At 29.8% G+C, this 22,983-nt stretch overlaps 1 protein-coding gene across 1 annotated transcript in view; it reads left to right on the forward strand.

The window, feature by feature from the left end:
- Positions 1–366: 366 nt before the first annotated feature.
- Positions 367–22,983, forward strand: part of Wnt4 (Wnt oncogene analog 4) — a 76,624-nt gene continuing 54,007 nt past the window's right edge. Inside the window, exon 1 of the mRNA XM_065501626.1 lies at positions 367–1,010. Within this exon, the coding sequence (XP_065357698.1) occupies positions 391–1,010 (620 nt within the window). The 5' untranslated portion in view covers positions 367–390. The remainder of the gene's footprint in view (positions 1,011–22,983) is intronic.

Here is a 22,983-nt window from a genome sequence, read left to right on the forward strand (position 1 = left end):
GCTAACAAAAATTGTGTCAAATTAATTAACTAGAAAGTATTAAAACGCCACCAAAAACAAAACAAAACAAATTAATTCAATTAAACAAATAACAAGTTTTAAATAATAAATACTACACATAAAAATCTCAATTATAATTAAACCCAATCTATACTTTATTAAATAACAAAACAAATTATTTTACTAAAATTTTTTTACAAAATCTTAAAATTTTTCCTTAAAATAAGTAGAGTAATAATAAAAATAAAATTAATCCTAAAAACAAAACAAAAAAACGTGTACTTAAAAATAACAATTTTAAAAATTTAAACAAAAATAAAACTTTACAATTTAAATTATAATAATTTATAAAATAAACTCCCGTTTTAAAGTTTAACAAATAAACATAAAATGCATTTATTGTGGATTATAACTTTGGCCACTTTGGCCATTTGGCATTTGCAACTGATCAATTGTGATGATCTCTCCATGCACTCTCAAACACAAACCACAAATGGAGGCTTACAAAGTATGGGCGTAGGTGGGCCCGGCCAAGGCTCCATAACCAATCCCTCGAACCCGCTTGGCAGTTCACTGCACAACCAGAATCCCTCTAACACAAATCTCAATCAATTAGCTGGTAATAGTTCACTTTTAAATACTCTTCTGCAAACAACGGGCAATGTGGGACTGGGTGGTCTGAATGGCAATATTGGTGCCATGGGTGCCATTGGCGGTTTGGGCTCTGTGGGCAGTGGCTCTACTGGTTTAATGGGTCATCCTGGCGCTGGAGTTGGAGTTGGTTCTCATGGCGTTAGTTCTGGTGGTGGTGTACATCATCATGGTCATGCTTTAGCGGGCTTGGCTGGTTTGGGCATCATTGTGCCCGGTCATCGAGGCAGCAGCACTGCGGATACAGGCGGTCGTTATAATCCGCCTTATTTGGGCTCCAGCAACCTGGATATGATGGGTGGTGGTGGCAATGGTATGCAACAGGGAGGTGTTGTTCCTGTTGGAGGTTCACAATATTAGTAAGTACAAGCTGAATTTGTTTATTATATTTAATATTACTGAGAAATAACCTACATATGTATGTCATTATAATTGGCACAACTATAAGAATGAAAATACGTAGAAAAATAATACATTTTGAACAAATAAAATACTTGTGAAGTACATAGAGTGGAAACTAAGAAAAACTCAAACAAAAAAATTACTCAAAATCATCACACATAAGATTGTTGTTTTTGTTCTCAAATTGATTTTTTTACTAATGTGCTGTTTTTCTATAGCGAACGAGTACTTTGAGTGGAAATTTAACATGTATTTTGTTATTGTAACAAAAACAAAATACATGTAAAACGTCCGCACAAAGCACTCGTTCGCTATAGAAAAACCGCAAATAAAACTTTCTCACCACTTAGGATTTTGACAACTGAGTTAGGTCTTTAACAGGAGAGTTTCCGATCTATGTGTCGTTATCTATACTATGTATTATTATTACAAAATCAAATTGATTGTCAAATAATATTCTAAAGTATTGTGAAAAATATTTTTACTTTTTTTTTATTTCTGTATTTAAAAAGTTTTGGAAGAAAATGAAAATGACAAATTAAACAAAATCAAATTGAAAACTAAAATCCATATCAATAAAGTAAATAAATGTACCTATTATGAAAAATAATAATAAGGGTACTAATTTAAACGTTTAAATTTCCCATTTGTGCAAATTTGCGTGACATGTTTCATGAACCCACCTTTTAAATTTTGTGCAATTTTATACAATTTCTATTTGATAAAAATGTCAAATATAAGTAAATTCAACAAAAGCTTTAAACAAAAAGTCTTTCAAATGAGAGTTAAATCTTTGAAACAAATGATGGTAAACATAGTTTGGAAGATGTTGCTTATGTTCTAGCTAGTTACACAATTTTCACATGTACAAAATATTTACTATGCATATATTTTATTTGATTATTATATAAACCATAACTGGAACTTTTTGAACTTTGAAAATTATAATACCATATTACTCGTCGTATAAGCCATAAATGTTTTTAGTCCACATGTTCATCCCATGTTTATTTCATCTCAGTCCTTACGATCTTTATGAGCCTTTTTTATAAAAATTTGAACTTGTTTTTATATATAAAAACAAGTTCCAACGTACACTAATTTTTGCTAGTTATACCCTACACCACCATAGTGGGGAGGATATAATGCGTTTGTGCAGATGTTTGTAACGCCCAAAAATATTAGTCTAACACCCACCTTAAAGATTAAACGATGTCCGTACGTCCGTCTGTCCATGTAAACCTTGTGCGCAGAGTACAGGTCGCACTTTTTTGGCCCAAGAACCAAGTCTATTGAAACTGGTTGAAATCGGTCAATTATTTTACCTAGCCCCCCATGTCCTTCCGAAATTGGACTTTATCGGTCATAAATTTTTAATTTATATATGTATCTCTACAAATTCCGCTCCAAATAAGTTTTATATATACAAAATTCATTATATTATATGGAGCTTGACCGACCATACTTTTTTACTTGTTTTGAAAATGTTTTGGATTTTTGTAGTAGGGGTCCTAATCGGGCCACTTTTCCTTAGATTTCTTTAAAAATTGCCGGAAAATTTTTGTCACGAAATTTCCAGTATTTCTTTATAAATTTTCTTCCTAAAATTACATTATTATTATTTCTGCCAGAAAAAATAATAACTAGAGATCGAAAATAGCCGGTCTACTTTCATTTCAATTGCAAATTCCCAGTTTTGACCATTTAAAAATCGTTTTTGTGTTATATCACTGAGAGAGAAAAAAAACAAAAGTAATGATGAGTTATTTATAATTTATTTTGTTTTCGTAAAGTTCAAAAATAAATCGCAAAAATTTATTTGATGTAAATCAACGCATAAATACATTAAATTAGTAAATCATTGAATGTAAAATTTTCAATTTCACAAAAAATCGAAAAATTTAAAAAAAAAATTACAAATTTTTTAAAAAAACATAAGTTTTTCATACATTTTTTTAAAAAAAAAAAAAAAAGCAAATTTTACGAAAAATTATCAAAATACCAGAACTAAAAAAAATTCTCAATTCTGGCTGCAAATCGGACTGCATTACTTCATATTCATCAAATGCTTTTCATAATTAAAAAAAAAAAACATCAAAAACTAATAAAGGTCATACCATCCATGTAAATAAAAATCATCTGATAACTGTTATGTTGAGTGATTTATTTTTTACCACAAAATATAAATCACAATTTGGATTTTTTGGTATATGGACGAGTTATTTTCGGTCTCCGAGTAAAATTCGGTTATTAAGATGATTATCTTCAAATTCGGTTATAACAATTAGTCTTGGGGATTTGTCCACAAGGATATGGATTTTGATAGGCTTTTGGAGACATAAAATTTCGTTAAGGGAACTATGAATTTTATTGGAGATATTTTAAAATATTTCGGGGATATTATGGGGATAAACTACTAATAAGTGAGCCTTCTTTCTTGTTTTTTGGGTAGAAAATGGAGCTTTATATCCAAAACATGATGCAGTGAAATACAATTATTTCAACCAATTGAATGATTATTTTTAAAATAAACGTTGACAAATTCATAAGAATTTTTGGCTCCAAGTACCTTGTTAATTTCATAATACTTAATTGTATCAGTTATCGGCCAATTATTTTAATAAGTAGTGTAATTTTTGTGAAACAATATTTGGGGATATTTTTAATTTTAGTTGGGGACAGTGATGAAAAGTACCTGGTAACCGTAATCAATAAAATATAAAAATTCACAAAAAAAACTTTCTTGACTTGAGTTGATCAACTTCTATTTCGCATAGATATTAATTTATTGCAACAGGAAAGTTTCAAGTTAAAACTTGGAACCTATTCTATATATTTCATATACAATAGGCCCGTCCCCACTGTGCGGCATAGGGTATAGAATTTTTTACGAAAATCTGTTGTGTCTGCAAGCTCAATTGAAAAATCGTAAAAATAAAAAATGAAGTATTCAAGAGAAAAATGTTTTAGCAAGCGTTTAGTTTAGTTTTTTTTGTTATGTATTTATTTTCTTCAGTCATTTAATCCACCAGATAATAAAAAAATGTAGCGTTCGATAAAGAGTGGGTGGCATTTTTCATTCATTCATTGTTTTTGACTTTGTTTGTTGAATGTGTGTGGCGTGGCGTTACTGTAGATGTTTGTTTGGATGATGGTTGAAGATTTGTTGCAACAATGTAATGACAAATAATGATGGTACTACAACAACAACAGCATTCACTTACACACTAACAAGTTGTTTACCAAACAAACAAACAACAACTATAACAACAACAAGTCTACTAAATGTCTTATATTCAAACAGGGATGTTCTTTCTATTCTATTCAGTTCAGTTTTTCTCATCTGTTCGGTTCAGTTTGGTTCTGTGTTCTACATACAAATGATCCACAAACAAAAATAACACACGGAAGAGGCAACAAATTGTACCTGCAGTTGTCTGTCTGACTGCCAGTTAGTTATTCAGCCTGTCTGATGAGGACCATGATGTTGATGACGACTCACTTTTATAGCCGACAATTTAATGTTGCTGCTCCTGCTGCTGCTTTCGTTGTTGTCATTGTAAAATGTAAATTATGTGCACTTTTCGAATTAAAAATTTTTACAACAACAAAAACATCTACTCCGCCCTCTTTTTGCCTTAAACCACAAGAACAACATCCCAATAATAATAATAAAAATTTCGCATTTTGTTGTATTTTGTGGTTTTCTACTTTCGGTGGCGGTTTTTGTGTGGGTGCCAGTCAGCAGCCAGCAGTGTTGATTTAAAACTAGAGCTTTTGGTTTTTTTATGAATAATCATGGTAATAAAACTGCAACATTGACGGTAACCAAACGAACGAACAAATGAACGCATTAAACGTTAAAATTCCCCAAAGAAAATAAATTATTACTCCGCTTACAACTTGCCCGGGTAGACTACTATGTATCTATTTCGATATTTATTCTCCTCACCCCTCCTCCTCCCCTCGAGACAATAGATAGCTGCTAGAAGCTGTAGTCGTTTGGTATAAATGTCATATAATCTGTTACATTCAGCAGAGGGGGATGGATTTGTTCTTATTTTTGTTTTTTTTTTTCTATTATTTATGTTAAATATTCATATTGTTTTTTATTACATCAAAATTAATGCATTACAGAATATTTATGTTCATTTATTTATTTTTTTGTTTGTTTTGTTTTAGTGTCTCTTTTGGTGAAAGTAATAAAGATTTTTCTGTTAACATTCGCAAGGGATGACAATAATTTCTTTTGAACAAATTTTTCAACAATTTAAAATTATTGGAGCTTTAAGAATAGTCTGGTCAGGTCTCAGTGTTTGTGCACGCAGAGAAATAATAAGTTGTTTACATGTTTACCGCAACCATTCTAACATTTTAACCAATTTTTTCAACAATATAATGGTAACTGTAATTATTTATATGATTGTGGAAACTACTTAGTAATATGTTAAAATTACTATTCACATGATTGTAGCAGTCATATATATGATTACAGTAATTTTTTATATGTTTGTGGCAATCATTTTTATGATTAAGGATAGGATTATACCACATTATGTTGTTCTCGAATTATGGTTATCATAATCTGACGTTTAGACGTTTATTTCCTCACATATTTGAATAATATGAAGGCACTTACAGATTCTATAGTGGAGACAAATTATGACATAATAGAGATTAGAAAATATTTTTACTCACATTTTTAAGAGATATTTTTTGGTCAAAACTCAATCATTTCATTTACTTATTTCATTGATACTATATTGTACAATAAAACATTATTTTTAATTTGCTCTATAAAAATGATCTTGATTTCATTTCATATAATTAAAATTCAAAAACTAAACAAAAAATTGGCATTAATCATAAAAAACATTTCTTGCTTAAATCACTGGAACCCTGTGAGAGCATAACTGTGTGTCTGTGGTTTCAAAATGACTTTGTAAACACAACAATCTGTCAATCAAATGTCAAAAAACACAAAATGCTGTTACTCTTTCTTGAAGTACAAAATGCAAAAAAAAAAAGAAGAGATTTATAAACATTGAGCGCAGTAAATGCACATTAATGGTCAATAAACAACTTTTGTTTAAACATTTTCTTTCTTTGTAAGACAAGAAAGCAAACAAATTTAACTTAAAATAAAGTTTAAATTAATGTGAGTGAATCCCGTTACAAACATTTACAGTTACAAAGATAAAAATGTATTGAAAATTTAACAGAAATTAAATAAAATCATTTCTGAAAGATGGTTAAAAAAAATATTGAATATTTGCACTCAAAAATATCACATCACTTCTAACATTCTTTTCATATTTTGGAATTTAAAATTCTGATAAAGTTAGTAGTTTTACAAGGTATCCTATCATGTGATATTGTCCTATTGTTCTAATATTTCACGACTTGGTGGCTAGGCTTATCCGACTCTTAGGCGTTCGGTACAAATCTCTGCTGGATGGTTACGACAACAAAATAAACATAGCATAGAGATTAGTATAGCTTTTTTAGCTTGAAAGGCAATAACATTTTTAAACCATTGTGAAATATTAGGTCATTATGACAATATGACATGATAGGATGGATACCATGTGAATCCACAAAATATGTATGAATGTGTCGTAGCAATCTATAAGTACTTTTTTGGAATCCCATTTTATTCTCGAATAGAGTTGATTATTGCTAAATTAGTGCTGATTATGTTAAATTTAATCTACACAAGATTTGAATTTAATTGATATTAAATAGTAAAAGGGATTGTATAACATGTGGCTGAACCGTTTTGTTGAAACTACAAGTCGTCAACTCAATATCATTCAGCCTCATATTCGAAGAAGTATAGTCCAATGATTCCTCCAGCCCAAAATCCGCACCAAACACTGACATAATGTGGATGCATTAGTTTTTCGACAATCTCTGAACCCCAATCGGCCCACAAATGCCTGAAATACAAGGTGACTGATGAGTTTTGCTACATTAAGAAACTGGAATAATGATTTTGTAAAGCATGGGATTTATTCAATCTTTTTTCATTCGAATGCCCATTATTAGACTTAAAGATAATTAAATTGAATTGAATTTTCTGTGTACAGTTGCACCATCATGTTAAAACCACACTGAGTTGAAGGAATATCTTTCGGCGTAGTTCCGGAAAGAAAAATAATTTTACATGCTCATGTAACTGTCTCAAGTAACCGTAATGGTTTGTCCGTTTTGTCCAAGAAGGCACACATGCAGTATTTCTGGGTTCCTTTCACATCGAAATGAGCCTCATCAGACATGAAAAGACAATTAAGTTTTCTTTTGGTAACGGATTTCATCAGCCACCCTGAATAAGCTAAAAATATCATTAAGGCCCAGTTTCGAAAAGCACTAAAATATGAAAAAATCTCTTAAAAATGTTGGTATCCAAATAAAATTCAACAATAATAAGTTTCATGTAGAATGAAATCGCGGGACTTCATTTCATGGCGATCGGTCTATAATTGATCATTGCACCCGTATAATACCCACCACCCAAAATCACTTTAACGAGCACAGGTCTCTAAAAACAGTTCTCTAAATTTCATGACATTAGGTCATAACTCCCACTTTCGAAAATCATTCACAAATACCAAATTATTGAAATTTTAGAATATTACTTTCTTATTTGATTTAAAGGGTATATATAAGATTATCATTTCGTTTCTAATTTCTACATTTTTCATTTGAGACCCCACAAAGTCGCAAATGATCGTCTTTCCGTAGCCCCCAAATAACATACATTCATGATTCATACATCAATATATCTGCTATAGACCCGGTTCGATCGCTGTTTAAAATCGAGAAAATCTGCCCACAAATGGCTGAGATATATGGACAAAACCAGGACAACCTCTATTTTTGATCTATATCTGGATTACTAAGTCATTAATATAGATAATATGAATATCTAACGAGAGATATTTGGAAGACCTTTGCTACGACGCACGGTGGCCCAAAGTGTCCTCTTTAAGCCCATATATAATTGTTGACCAGTTTTGACCTGTTTGTTGAACACCTTTTTCATTTGAATGCAATTATTCCCAAATTTGTTTTTTATTTTTATTTTACTTGTTCATTTGACTGGCGCAAAGTACAAGTCGCAAGTTTGAAGATATTGCGATAAAATTTGGTACATACATTTTTTTCGGCTCGAGGACGAAGCCTCTTGAAAGTGACTGAAATCAGTCCATTATTTCACGTAGCAAATGTTCTCCCGAAATTATACTTTATCGATCGTAAATGGGTAATTTAAACAGGTATCTACATAAATTTTGTTCCAAATAAGTTTTATATAAACTGTATTAATGTCACCTAATTTTATGATGATCGGTTCATAATTAGTCATAGCTCCCATATAATGCCCGCTTCCAAAAATCACTTTAACGAGCATAAATCTTTTAAAAATTTTGGTATAAACATAAAATTCAACAGAAATATATTACATATAGACATAAATCACACGACTTAATTTCATGGCGATCAGTCCATAATTAGTCATAGCTCCCATATAATGCCCTCTTCCGAAAATCCCTTTAACGAGCATAAATCTCTTAAAAATTTTGGTATAAACACAAAATTCAACATAAATAACTTCAATATAGATCATAGCTCCCATATAATGTCCTCTTCCAAAAATCATTTACGAAATTAAATTATAGTGTAGGGTATTATATGGTCAAGCTTGGCCGAACATACTTCCTTACTTGTTTTTATCAGCTTACAACTTTTTTATAAGTAAAGCTGATGCAAAAAATAAAAAAATCCGCATTTTCATACTAAATGCTATAAAAAAATTAAAAGTTCAACTTTAACCCTAAATTACTCAACAACTGCTAAACCGATTTTAATGAAATTAAAACTGGAGAAAAAATCAAGAAGTTATCTGTTCATCAAAAAAAAAATTCTAAAATATCTCTATCGGTTCAAAAGTTACAGAGTTTTGGCCGACGATAATGAGCCACTGTGCGACGTATATAATGCCCTAGTAAGTTGGTCCTACAATAGGTGAAAATATGGAATAATATTTTTTAACCCGATTTTTTTTTCACCAAAAACTATTTTTTGTCATACAATTTTTTTCTTCAATAAATTTCCAAAAAATTTTTTTTTTTAAATTTTCAAAAATAATTTTTTTTAAATATAATTTGGTGAAGGGTATATAAGATTCTGTACAGCCGAATATTGCTCTCTTACTTGTTTTACCTATTTTTTAACTATATGTATATTCATTACTAAAGGTCACACATGGCAAATATTTGACGAAAAAGACGTAACCACTAAATAAAATATATTTGAATTCTTTTATTTATTTCATAAACTCCTTATACTTACGACTATTCAAAACATTGTTTTATTTTATTTGATGCTGTTTGATCTTACAAAACACTTGTAAGAGTAAACACGTCAAACAAATTTGTGCTATTATAAGTGGTTACGCTTTTTTGAGTAAATATTTGTCATGTACGTAGACAATATGGATATCAAATGAAAGACATTTCTAAGACCTTTACAACCAACGCCTTATATAAATTAAAATTCACCAACAAATATTTTTTTTCACCCAAAATTGTTTTTAATCTTTATGATTCGGCACAGACGAACGAATTGGTTTTGTATAAATTCCGAAAAAAATTAAAAGTTTAAATAATTTTAATATTAAAGAAACATTAGCAAAACACATTAATTAGACTGTCTAATCAATTATTTACTTAATATTTAAACAAATGAATGCATTTTTAGTAGTATTACTTACTTACTTACACATTTTCTTTTGTACGATTTTTGACCTTTCATACATACACTCCACTCCCTCTCTCTATTGGACACATTATCGCCCAGTTACACATGTTTTTACACATTATGCACATTTTGTCTCAGCAAATTACAAACTAATCACTGTTAATCAGCTTAAATACAATTTAGCAAATGTTGCATTTTCATAAAAGGGAATATTTAAATTATTTTCACAAAAGGTGTTGACATGACTAATAGACTGTGCTAACAGTAAGCAGACAGACAACAAACAAAACTAAACAATACTGGGGCAAAATCAAAATAAAAAGTAGAAATATTGAATGGGGGGCCAAGGGACTGGCGAACAGAAAAAAACTTAAATACATTTTATAAGCAAATAAACTTTAAGTTTGTGAGGAGCACTCAAGTAAATTAATATTAAAATTTAACTAAATTTTATTAAAACTTTTTTTTTAATAGACTTTTATTGTAATGCCTTTTTCCCCAAATAAAATATGTTTGTATGTACATTACTATACATTAAATTCATTCTACTTGAGTGTGTGTGCGATAGTATCTGTGATTTTACAGAATACCACAAAGACATTGACTTGATTTAAATTGACACGCCTCAGACACATAAACTACATTGGCGAATACAAAAGAAACGAAACTCTTTTTTTTCTTTTTTGCCTCATTTCTTTTCTTTCTTTTTTTTTGCTTTAGCAGGCATTGCACAAGAATATAAAAGAAGATTTTTGTATATTGATAACAAAACTATTAATGAAAATAATATTGTTTTTTTGGGTACTTTTTTTTTGCTTTCAGTTAAAAACATAAAAGAGTACTCTAGTCGGTTGTACTTGGTTTTTTTTCTTCTTCTAGTGTGTTGCGTTGTGTTCTAAAGGGAAAATTTACATTTTTAGAAGTACAAAAGATCTTTTAGAAAATTGTGTAGATAATAGAATTTAATTTATAGTTGCATTTTATTAACTTTGGATAATTCTAAGGCAAAAGAAGTCATAATTTGTGAAGAAATTTTGATTGGATTTTGAAAATGATGCCACTATAAATGAATGTCGGTATATTGTAGTTGGCAGCAAAAGTGCAGTCTATTGTATTCTAAACATATTAAGGGTTTACTCAACTAGAACACATTTACCATAGATAAATACACATAGATGGGAAACTCTTCTGTCAAAAACCTAAGTGATGAGAATGTTTTGATGAAATAAACTGTGTTAAAACTAAAACACACGTGTGATTATTTTGAGTAATTTGTTTTAGTTTTTTTTCTAGTTTCTCTTCTATATGTATTTCTCTGGTTATGTGTTAAGTAATAGTTTTACTGACAGTTTTCATACAAAAATAAATTTAACCGACGGTATAACTATTAGTTAACGCATAACCAGGCTTCGTGTTAATGGAGGTTATACTAATATCTATTAAGAGTTCAAAAAACTTAAGAAAGATTTGCTCACATATTTTATTATTAGTTACTTTTTACGATGGTTTTATATGGTTTTTATTCTCCTTATCGGTTAATAATCTGATCTTGCATTTTGTTATAAAAAATTTTAAAAAATGTCATAAATAAAACACAATACTATAAAGTCAATATGATGAGTATGTTAAATACTTATTTGTTTATTTATCTTAAGTTCTACTGGAATTGTATTTTGCTTTGATTAATCATCATGATGATGTTTTGTAAATAATTGTGCCTTTAAGCTGGATTTTTGCTTACTACTCAGAAAATGCGCTTATAAACAAATTAAATCGATTGCCAGTCAGTCAAACAAACAGCTTTTAAAAATAAATAACTTATTTCATTTATATACTGGATATTAATTTCATTGCTTTAAGGAAATTTATTTAGTTGTTCTAAAATTTAACTTTCACATAAGTAGGACAGCAAATGTTTACCCATTTATGTGAAATTATTATTCACTGGTGGTGAATGTATGTTAATATAAGTGTTATTCATCATACACTTTATAAATTTTACACTTATGGCTCCTTATTAAATTTTAAGTGTGTGTAAATCACGCTGCCATCCAAAGTATAACTCCTAAATATACAATTTTTATTGTGTATGTTAGTCATTCTTTTAGACAGTTTGTTATTAAAAATCATCCAAATCGCTTCAGTATGAAATAAGTTATGAACCAAAATGTGAGACGACCTCAAAATATTTGATGTTTATTTTAATCAATTTTGAACATTAATAGTGATGACAACAACATAATTTGTTGTTGTAATAATATGTATATGGAAATCATTTTTATAAGCCAATATGTTTTTGTAATTTTTACAACAAAAAAAAAAACTTTAGTGGATTTGTGTATTAGGGTTCTATAGTTAAAACAAAAAGTCAACTTTTTCGATTTTTTAAAAGTCGACTTTATCCTATTTTAATGTTAACAAGTGAGAGTGTTATATCGGCTGTGACGAATCATAAAAACTATCAGTATTTGACAATAAAAAAATTTCCTGATAGGGTTATATGGGGGTTAGGGTCAATTATGGACCGATCCTCACAAATGTTGGTAGAGAGATTTGGATTAACATAAAATTTGTTTCATCACGATATTAATTACACGGTGCTACGATGGAAAAAAACTTGGAGAACGACCTAGCGTGGGTTATAAGGCTTGCTGAGTACACTACAAATTGTGTCTGAAAATTTCAAAAACACCCTCAAATTCAGAAGTTATTCTGAAAAAAAAGTTTTCAGTGATGTTCGTCAATTTATCGATCTGTAACTCAGTCAGTTTTTGTCCGACTTTAAATTAGTTAACGGGTTTGGAAAGAAAACTGATTACGCTTTAAAATTACGTGCAGTTTTGTATACATTTGTAAGTTATAAGTATCATTTTTCTTAAGAATATCTAAAAGAAAAACAAAATTTATAATTTTTTTTGATTTTAGTAGCTTTTCATTGCTTGTTTTGATATGAAAGTTTATAAAACTTTATAACAACATATATAGGAAATTTAGTTCTTAATAAAACATGGTTTTAATTATTCAAATCGGATTAAAATTGTAAAACCTATTCAACTTTTAATTAACCCCATTTTTATTATTTTCTCCCCCAGCGCATATGAATATTTGTAAAATTTTGAATTTACAAGGTAAATTTTTTCGAACTTTTTCAAAAAAGTTTAATAACTTTTGCAAATATAAACCAATTTTAACAATTAATATCTCATTTTTTCCCATACAAAGTTGTCTTTAAAACACTGAGCAAAAAAGAATAGGTTTTTATAGAAAAAAAATTAAAATAACTAAATGAATGAATAAAAATGAATTTGAAATAAAAATGAATTTGAAAAATTATTAAAAAAATAAAAAATAAAGCGAAACTTGTCTATCCAAATTGTTTAAAATTTTGAAATCGGTCTAAAAATGTATAAGTTAGAGGTACTAAAGTACTATGACCACCTACCCTAAAACAGTTTTTTCAAAATATCTCAAAATTTTAAGGGTGTTTAAAAATTTTTGAAAACGGTTTTATTATGTCCTCACCTAGGCCTACAACCCCAATTAGGTCGCTTTTCAAGATCTGACGAAAAGTGTCATTTTGTAGCAGAGTGTTATTATAAGACAATTATGAATGTTCAGGTCATTTTCTGAGGGGGACCTTGTATGGGGACTAAGGAGAAATGTTGCCTGATTTTCGCCATACTTTACAGTATAATATCAGAGTACTTAGAAATAATTTGTGCAAAATTTTATCAGGATTGCCGAATAACATATTTATGACTGCACAAACTGTAATTCGAGGGGACCTTTGTATGGGGGTTAGATGAAATCATGAACCGAAATTGCAACAGAGAGTAGTTGTGGAAAATTTAAGCCATATAGCTCCTTTCGTCTGGGCCAACAGACAGACAGCTAGATCGACTTAGAATTTCATAAGGACGCAAAATTGTTGACTTGCTGCAGAGATTATAATAGGTTTAAAAAAAAGGTTGTGTATGAAAAGTATATTCTAAAGTGACAGGTCACTTTTATATAAAGTAATAGATCTATAACCAGACCCAACGAACTAGTCACCTAACTAGTTCTAGAACAATTTCACTCCCCTTCGCCTAGTTTTGTCATTTCTATTGACCATGAAATCTTTTGTTTTTACATCCGTGGTTTCTTTCTGTTTATGATTGTGTAAACAACTCTGGTATTTTAAAAATTTATTTAAACTAAAACAATTTTCTTCAAAAATGTCAATATTTTTTTTCTTGTTTTGAAATGATAAGATATTTAATAATTTTTTCTTTTAAGTTTTATGGACATAAAGAAAATAACAAGAAAAATAAACATTTCTCAAAGGAGAAGAAGTCTAATAAAAATCACAACAATACACATTTACAAAGAACAAAAAATAAAAAAAAAATTAAAAAAAAAATAACGAAGAAAAAGAAACACATCTAATAAGAAGTAAAACTCAAATTTCACAATTTAGGAATAACTTTTTTTTGTATATTTATTTTATGAAGAAACACACAAAAAAAACTAAAACGAACTTCTGAATTAAAATGAAATGTTCAAGTACTTTGATAAAGAACAAAAAAAAAACTAAACAAAAAAAAATAATATACAAATACGAAAATATTTTTTTGAGAAGATGATGAGTATTTTTACTATTAAAGTTAAAAAACTTTGGCTATAAATGTTAAGACAATAGACAAAAATACACACACCCAAATACCCAAAAACAGTCTGACTTTTACTAACAAATGAATATAAAATTTAACGAGGTACCAACCAAAGCAGCACAAAGTTTTTTTGTAGTTAAATATCGCATCAAGACATTATCATTAAACGGGGAAACGTATCAACGACCCAACCAGCACTAAGCTAAGGAGCAGAGCGAGGAATTAAAATAAATATTAAAGAATTTTAAGGATTCGTTTTGAAGATACATAGCTTGTGTATAAAAATTAAAATTAAAAAAAAAAAAAAACAGAAACTTGTAGGAAAGAGTACTTTAAATAAATCAGTTGCCTGCGTATCAATTACAATAGAAATTAGCTTTCTATTGAAATCTTATATGTTTAGCAGTAAAAGGTTTTAAAAGCAAAAACCATTCATTCATTCTTTCATCCATTCGTTCATTGATGATGATGGTCGTGTCTATGCAGAGCTTTTAAATAATTGATTTTTGTTTGTGTTTTTTTTTCTCTGCTCGTTTGTTGTTTAAAGCTGCTTAACTGAATTGAGAGTAAGAGGATCAAATAAATAGTAATACTGTAAAATTATTAACAAGTTTTAAAGTTAATTTAACCCATTAGGAATAGAAGAGCTAGAAAAGTTAATAAGTTAATTTAAATATTGTATGATTTCACTTAGTTAGAATGATGATATATTTTAATCACCTTTTCCCATCTTTCTGGCAACATATGGATTCCGAGTAGAGTTTAGTGCTTTTAGTTTTACTCTTTGTGAAAATGCAAAATACTAAAATAATTCCACTTTCGATCGGAATAGAATTCTGTGAAAGCCGTAAATACGAGTTTTTGGAATATTTTGAATAATGAACTTGTTATTGGTCTATTTGGGTTAAATCTTTTTTTTTTTGTATGAATCTTCTGTGTATATTTTTGGAGCTTTAAACATCTTTCGAAAAACATCAAATAAGACCAAAGAAAATAATTCCCGGGCATTCTGGCACAATTTCCCGCGATTTTGGGATTGGCAATTTTGCGGAATTCCCTGGATTTCCCGTCCCGAATCAGTTGCATTCGGTACAGATTCCATGTGACTGTTTGACCAGATTTAAGCAGCTATATAATAATATATAGGATAATCTTTTACAGCGTTCAAGCATCATATCAGTCATGCAAAATCATCTTTAATGGCTCTCGGCTCCAATTCGTATAGTACTCAATTTTCCTTCTTTTGGATGAATCCTGATGCTCGCAAGCGTTTTGAAATTGCTGCTTCATTAGCTCCCAATGATTTTGAAAGCTCTTGTTGAGTTTTACAATAATCTTCATGGAGTAATACCTTCTTTTTTTTGGTCTTCGACCAGATTTCAGCAGCTAATAATATATAGGATAATCTTTTACAGCGTTCAAGCATCATTTCGGTCATGCAAAATCATCTTTCAAGGCCTCTCTGCTCCAATTCGTATGGTACTCAATTTCCCTTATTTTAGATGAATCCTGCTGCTCGCAAACGTTTTGAAATTGCTGCTTCATTAGCTACCAACGATTTTGAAAGCTCTTGTTGAGTTTTACAATAATCTTCATGGAGTAATACCTCCTTTTCATGGTCTTCAAACTTGTTTGACTTTTTTACCACTTCTGAATCGCACAGACCATCTTTCGCACTTTGAAACCGATTGAACACATTCACCATAAGCTTTGGTAAGCAATCGGTGTGCTTCAGTGGCAATTTGTTTTAAATTAATGAAGTAAAGCAAAACTTCCCGCATATGTCGCTTTTTCGAAGCAAAACAAAAACGTTGTTGTTTACACTATAATGCTCAAAAACTAAGTGAGGCAGATTATACCCTTCAAGCCGCTTCTTAGGGCTCTATGGGATCCGTCTCCAAAAAATAAACTCGAATATTCCTCTGCTAGGCTTATGTGACATTTAACACCAATCAGATCAGCCATTTAGAAATGGCGGTTTTATTTCCAAAATATTTTGATTCTACCCCACTGTGCAGTAAGCAAATAGTTTATTTTTAAACGTTAAAACGTTTTGTATTAAAATATAAATTTTTATAAAAAATGGACTTGCTTCCTAAGCTAACGATATGTATGTGTTATTTACTCTAAGATGAATATTTTTAGTTGCTGCATATGGAACTTGTATGTACTCGCATTCCCAAGGGTTAGTCTAATTATAGTCTCGTAGAAAATTTAGCATTTGAACGAAATTTATTCTCTCCACACAGTTTAGTGCCAGCAGAGGTTGTATAGTAAAATAAAATAAATAATTTAGTCTTAAAGCCAATATACAATATACTATAGTTATCTGTTCAAATTAGAAATTCAAAATTTTGAAGTTTAGACAGAAGTTAATTGTTTAGCCCTGTATGGATTATGTTAGATTAAAATAATAATTGTTTTACCCTTAATTATCTGAGTTTTATTAGGAAAACATTCTTTCAACATCTGCATCACAATGTCGATGATGACGATGTTGCAACATAATTATTTGATTTTGTACGTACGAGTTCGTCGTACATTTCAGCAATTGTTGTTAATACACATGCACGAGAGAATGTTGTCTGTCAAACATGATTATTACATTATTTGTTTAATATAATGTTGTTGTTGCTGTTGTTGTTTGTATTTGTTGTATATTCTGCCTCTAATCTAATGTGTGAGTGTGTATTTTTGTTTGTTGCTTTCGTCAAGCCTTATTCTATCTATCTACTACTCGTTTTTTCCTTCTTATGCCATGACTACTACTACAACAACTTCATTCTCTAATTAAAACTAATGTTTTCGTAACTGTAGTTGTTGCTGTTGTCGTGTTGTTGTTGTTGTTGTTATTATGTATTTTCTATTTGTATTTGAAATTGAAACCAACCCCTTTTGTGAAGAGGTCGTTCGTTTAGTTATCGTTCGTCGTAGTACTAAAACAACTGTAACCCCCTTCTTAAAGGGCAATTATTAAATTTTCATTACATCCCTTAATCAGCTTTTGAACAAAGTGATTTTGTTCTCATTACATTACACATGTATGTATGTAAATACATATGTATGTTTGTTTGTATGTATGTGTGTGTGTATCTGTGTGTGTAGTATTGTTTCTTCGACTGTTATTTTCTGGTATTCAAATACTTTGTTTGCTTAAACTTAATAATGGTTGTTAAATTGTAATCGAACCCTGAGTTTTTGTGAAACCAAGACAAATATTGATTTACAAACAAACAAAAAAAAATACCAAACAACAAAAGGTTATGCATAAAATTCAATTATTTATTTGTGTTCGTTTGTGTGTATTTTTATAGTCAAAAGGAGTTTGAACTTGAGATTGAATAAATATTTTAAGAAACAAAAGATTTACACAATAAAAAAGGGAATTAAAACTTTATGAATATTAATAGAGTCTTATCCAAGAAAAGAGTCTTTATAATTATAAATTATGAGACAGTTAATGACTGTCGCTTTCTAAAGGTGACAGATTTTTAACATACATATTTTAGCAGTTTAAAAAGGTTAGAACCTTAATTCTCACGGAATTTTTAAGGGACATGTGCTGATTTTTTAAAATGGAAAAAATTTAAAAGTCACTACCAACTGGAAATATATAATTATTTCACTTTCACATATTATTATATCAAATATGTAGATGGGTTTGCTATGTTAAACAGAAAAATTGAGAAAAATAATTGGGGTATTCACACGGTCTCCTATTAGTCGTATTGGCATAATGTCCTAATATATTATAATATTTGTTGTAGTGTTTTAAACAAAAAAAAAGTATTATTTTATGACAAAACAATAAACATAGTTCAAATAGTCTTATTAGTTTATCATAATATATAAGGACATTATGAAAATATGACCAAATAGTAGACCGTGTGAATACCCCAAATGTATATTGTATAATGTCTCTCCTCCTTTATAGGTATACAATATTTAATAAATATCTTCCTATTACTAATGTTTTCAACATTAAGAACATCCAAACTACTTTTTTTTGTTTGTTCCAGACTAAAAAATTTTAAATTTCTTCAATTTAAAGTGTGCAAAACATATTAATCTGAGGGTTGCGGGTTCGAATCCCACCAGAGTCTCTGCTCAGTTTACTACAACGGGTCTTCCTAACTATGGTCGATAAAATTATGTTTAAACGTAATATTTAGCAGCAACATAAAATAAATTCAATATTTCCACAATTGAATTTATTTTATCAATTGAACTTTGCGTTAGATTTATTCTTTTTTTTTTAAATTTAAAGTAGGCGTGGCACTTCTTATAAAAAGTAAATAGTTATTATCTAATATCTGGTGAAATATAATTGTGAAAACCGCAAAACTTCCCGGAATTTACGTTGGTACCATTGTATGCTTCTTTCCTGAAAATGGCCAGAATTGAAAAAATGGGCGTGGCACCACTCATACCAAGTAAATTGTTATTTTCGATTATCTGAAGTTGTACCCGAATATCTCCTTTATTACTATACACCTATCCCTTGATTTACACGATAGATGCGTTCCTGAAAAAATCGTGTAAATCTAAATGTTTGTATGAGAAATCATGTAAATCGAAAAAATACCCAAGTACGAATAAATTTAAAATCTTGTTTAGAAAATTCATTTATTTTAAAGCAAGCATATTCAAAAAAAAATTCAATTTAAACAAAATTTAGAAAAATTTCTATAAAAAAATTTGATTTAAAACGTTGTTTAAATTTAAAAATTGCATTAGCTTTTAATAGAATGTCCGCTATGGCATTATTTTCCAAAACTGTCCCGATTCGTCTGTATTGAAGACTTTATCAGGAGTTTATGAATTGGCAGTTTATATTTTGCCTTTGAATTTTGTCTATGTGGTCAAAGCTTACAATTACAACTTATTACAATATTAATAACATTGTTACTTTTCAAATTAAATGATATGAAACGTAAATTTTGTTGAATACGTTGCGACACTATAGAATCACATTTAAAAAAATAAATTAAAAGTTGGCTTTGACTTTTCATTTTTGGATTTTTTTGTTAATGATAAAATATCGGTAATAAAATATTTATCAAAAAATGGGTCGCGCAAAACATTGCACTGAAGAAGAAAGGAAAATTATTAAAAATTTAAGTTGTTCCGGCCGATCTCAACGTGAAATTGCTAAATTAGTAGGACGATCCCAGAAATTTGTTTTCAATGCGTTATCCATCCGCAAGCCGCCACGTTCCATAGGAAAACCACGAATAACTAGTCATCATGAAGATAATTTAATTGTTATAATATCCAAACGAGATCCATTTAAGTCCGCTGACGCAATCCGGAAGGAGGTTGGTTGTGAAGTATCCACAAGAACTGTTCAATGAAGATTGGTGGATGCTGGTCTGCATGGCAGAACTTCAAGAAAAGTTCTTATGCTCACTAAAAAGCACGTGGCAGCAAGAAAGAAATTTGCCAAAGAACATAAGGATTGGTGTGGCCCGGAAAATATAAAAAAGTGGCGAAATGTGTTGTGGACGGATGAAACAAAAATTAATTTGATTGGTAGCGATGGTAAAACATGGGTCAGACGTCCAAAAAATTCTGAATTAGATCCTCGGTATACAACAAAAACGTTCAAACATGGTGGTAGAAATATTATGATATGGGGATGCTTCTCTTGGTATGGCGTTGGTCCAATTTACTGGATTAAGGAAAATATGGATAAGCACCTTCCAACAAGATAACGACCCAAAGCACACTTCAGGTCTTGCGAAAATGTGGTTTTCAGATAACAAAATTGATATTATGGAGTGGCCCTCGCAATCCCCTGACTTAAATCCTATCGAAAACCTATGGAAAATAGTCAAATATAAACTGGACCTGAAATGATCTTTTTCCATCTTTCTGACCACGTATGTACTCCGAGCCAAAAGAACTGCTCATCTTTTGAGACCAAGAACGAATGAAGCCAATATTTTATACAAAATGAAGCGTATCCTAAAGAGAGCGTTCTGCATTGATCGAAACAAATAGTAGTCGGACGGGGCAAGGTCTGGACTATAAGGTGGGTGAGCCAAAACTTTTCAACCTCCTCTTTGTGAATAGTTTTTAACTGGTATTGCAACATATGGCCAAGCATTGTTATTATGGAATATTATGGTTTCATTTGTAGCCGCATATTTTGGGCATAATGATTTTTCTTTTATAACGTTCAGCTACATTTCGGACATGCAAAATCGTCTTTCAAAGTTTCTCGGATTCAATTCGTATGGTACATAATTTCCTTGTTTTGTATTAATCCTGCTGCTTGAAAACATTTTGAAATTGCTGCTTTTGTAGCTCCAAATGATTTTGCAAGTTCTTGATGAGTTTGACAACAACCTTCATGGAGTAATGCCTCCAATCCTTGGTCTTCAAACTATTTTGGCTGGCCTGGGCAACCTTTGTTTTTCGTATCAAAATCTCACACGTTGAAACCGATGGAACACATTCACAATAAGATTGGTGAGCAATCGGTGTGCTTCAGCGTCCTTTTTTTAAATTAAAGAATTAAAGCATAACTTCCAGCATATAACGCTTCGACATTTACGAAGCAAAAAAAAAGTAATCTGACTAGTTGTTTAGAAGGGAGTTGTAGTTTCGATTCCTATTTAAGTCTTTAGATCTTGTCTTCTCTTAAATACAAAATTAAGACCATTTTCGCATTAGTCATAGTGGCTTAAGTTATCTAATTTTTATCATTTAAAGATTTAAAATTTGGTCTGCCTAATTTTCAATCAACTGTCCTAAAACTAATTAAACCTTTTAAATTTATTATAAATCCAAAAACTTAAATGTTTCAAAGAAATTTATATAAAAAAAAACAAGAAAATCTTCTTTAAACCATAAAAGAAGCGTACAAAATCACACACAGATAAAAGTCAGTGATAATGCAACAGCGTATCAAACGTTTTACAAACCTTTTTTTTAACATACATCACTCCATTGTAATCTTTTCAAATATCTTGTCTACAAATAAAGAAAAAAAATGACTTAAAACATTTCAAGTCAAGACAATTAGAGGTGTAAACTGTAATACAAACGTGACGAAAAAAGTTGTACGTATGAGGTAAAAGGAATTATTATTAAGGGAAACCGGTGGAAAACATGACAAAAAAAAACAAAAAATGTTTACAACAATTTTACAAACAACATTCAAATGTTTGTAGATACTTGTACAAGTATTTTGTTACTTTACTGAGCATCTCAGTGTGGAGAAATATGGATGGATGGTTGGGTTGGATGTATGACTGTTTGGTTGGATGGATGCATTTTGAAAATCCCACCAATACTTTGTTAGTTTGCTTAGACAATTACCACATCTATGATCTGTTAAGATGAAGCAAAACACACCCACAGTGTAAATGTATTTACTATGGGTGTTTGTCTATGTGTTTGTGTGAAATTAAAAAAAAAAAATAAACTTCTCATTTCAATATAAAAATTGCCTTTGATCTTGACGAAAATATAAAACTGCCGGTGTTTAATCCGATAATGATGCATCATCATCGGCAGCAGCAGCAATGTTTTCATCATCATCATCACCATCAATGAACAAGCGACCGAGTTGAGCAGACAGACAGACAAATAATAATTTCTTCCATGATTTAAAACGTTTTTTTATTGTAGTTGTTTTTCTGTTGGTTTTTATATTGATTTTAATTTTAATACAATTTTCAACTTTTATTAATGCATGTGTATTAGGGTAGTTGTGTTTCTATAAGAGGAAAGATAAGGGGTTTATGTTCCCAACTAAAATGAAAGTTTAGTTTGTTTGAGGAGATTATTTCTCAAAATTGTTGTCCTATTGTGAGCTGGATCTTAAAATAAAAATGCCCTTTTTTAAGGATTATTTTTCATATTTTTTTGGTGTCATAAGAAAGGTCTTTGAATGGTATCAGTGCTGAATTATCGTGAAAGTCCCAAAATATTCAAAGTTATATAATAGGTTGAAATCCACTTTCCGTAACCCCCAAATAACTTAAATACATGATTCATACATCAGTATATCCGCTATTGACCTGGTTCGGTTGCTATTTAAAATCAAGAAAATCGGCCCAAAAATGGCTGAGATATAACGAAAAAACTAGGACAACCTCGATTTTTACCTATTTTTATCTAAGTATATCTGGATTACTAAGTCATTAATATAGACAATATGGATGGATCTAATGGATATAATGACAGATACTACAAAGACCTTTGTAACGACGTATATAACGCCATAGGAAGTCGCACGTACAATGGGTCAAAATCAGGAAAACTATTTTTAAGCCCGAAATTTTTTAGCCAAAAAAAATTTTTTTGTCATAAAATTTTTTTTACTAATAAATTAAAAAAAAAATTAAAAAATATTTTTTTTATAATTTTGAAATGAATATTAAAAAATTTTAAAATAAAATTAAAATTTTTTTTTTTAATTTTGTTTTAAATCTTTTATTATACTTCAAAATTATAATTTGATGATGGGTATATTGGATTCGACACAAATATAGCACTTATACTTGTT

The sequence above is a fragment of the Calliphora vicina genome, chromosome 2 (assembly GCF_958450345.1).
Source record: "Calliphora vicina chromosome 2, idCalVici1.1, whole genome shotgun sequence".
In the NCBI taxonomy this organism is placed as follows: domain Eukaryota; kingdom Metazoa; phylum Arthropoda; class Insecta; order Diptera; family Calliphoridae; genus Calliphora; species Calliphora vicina.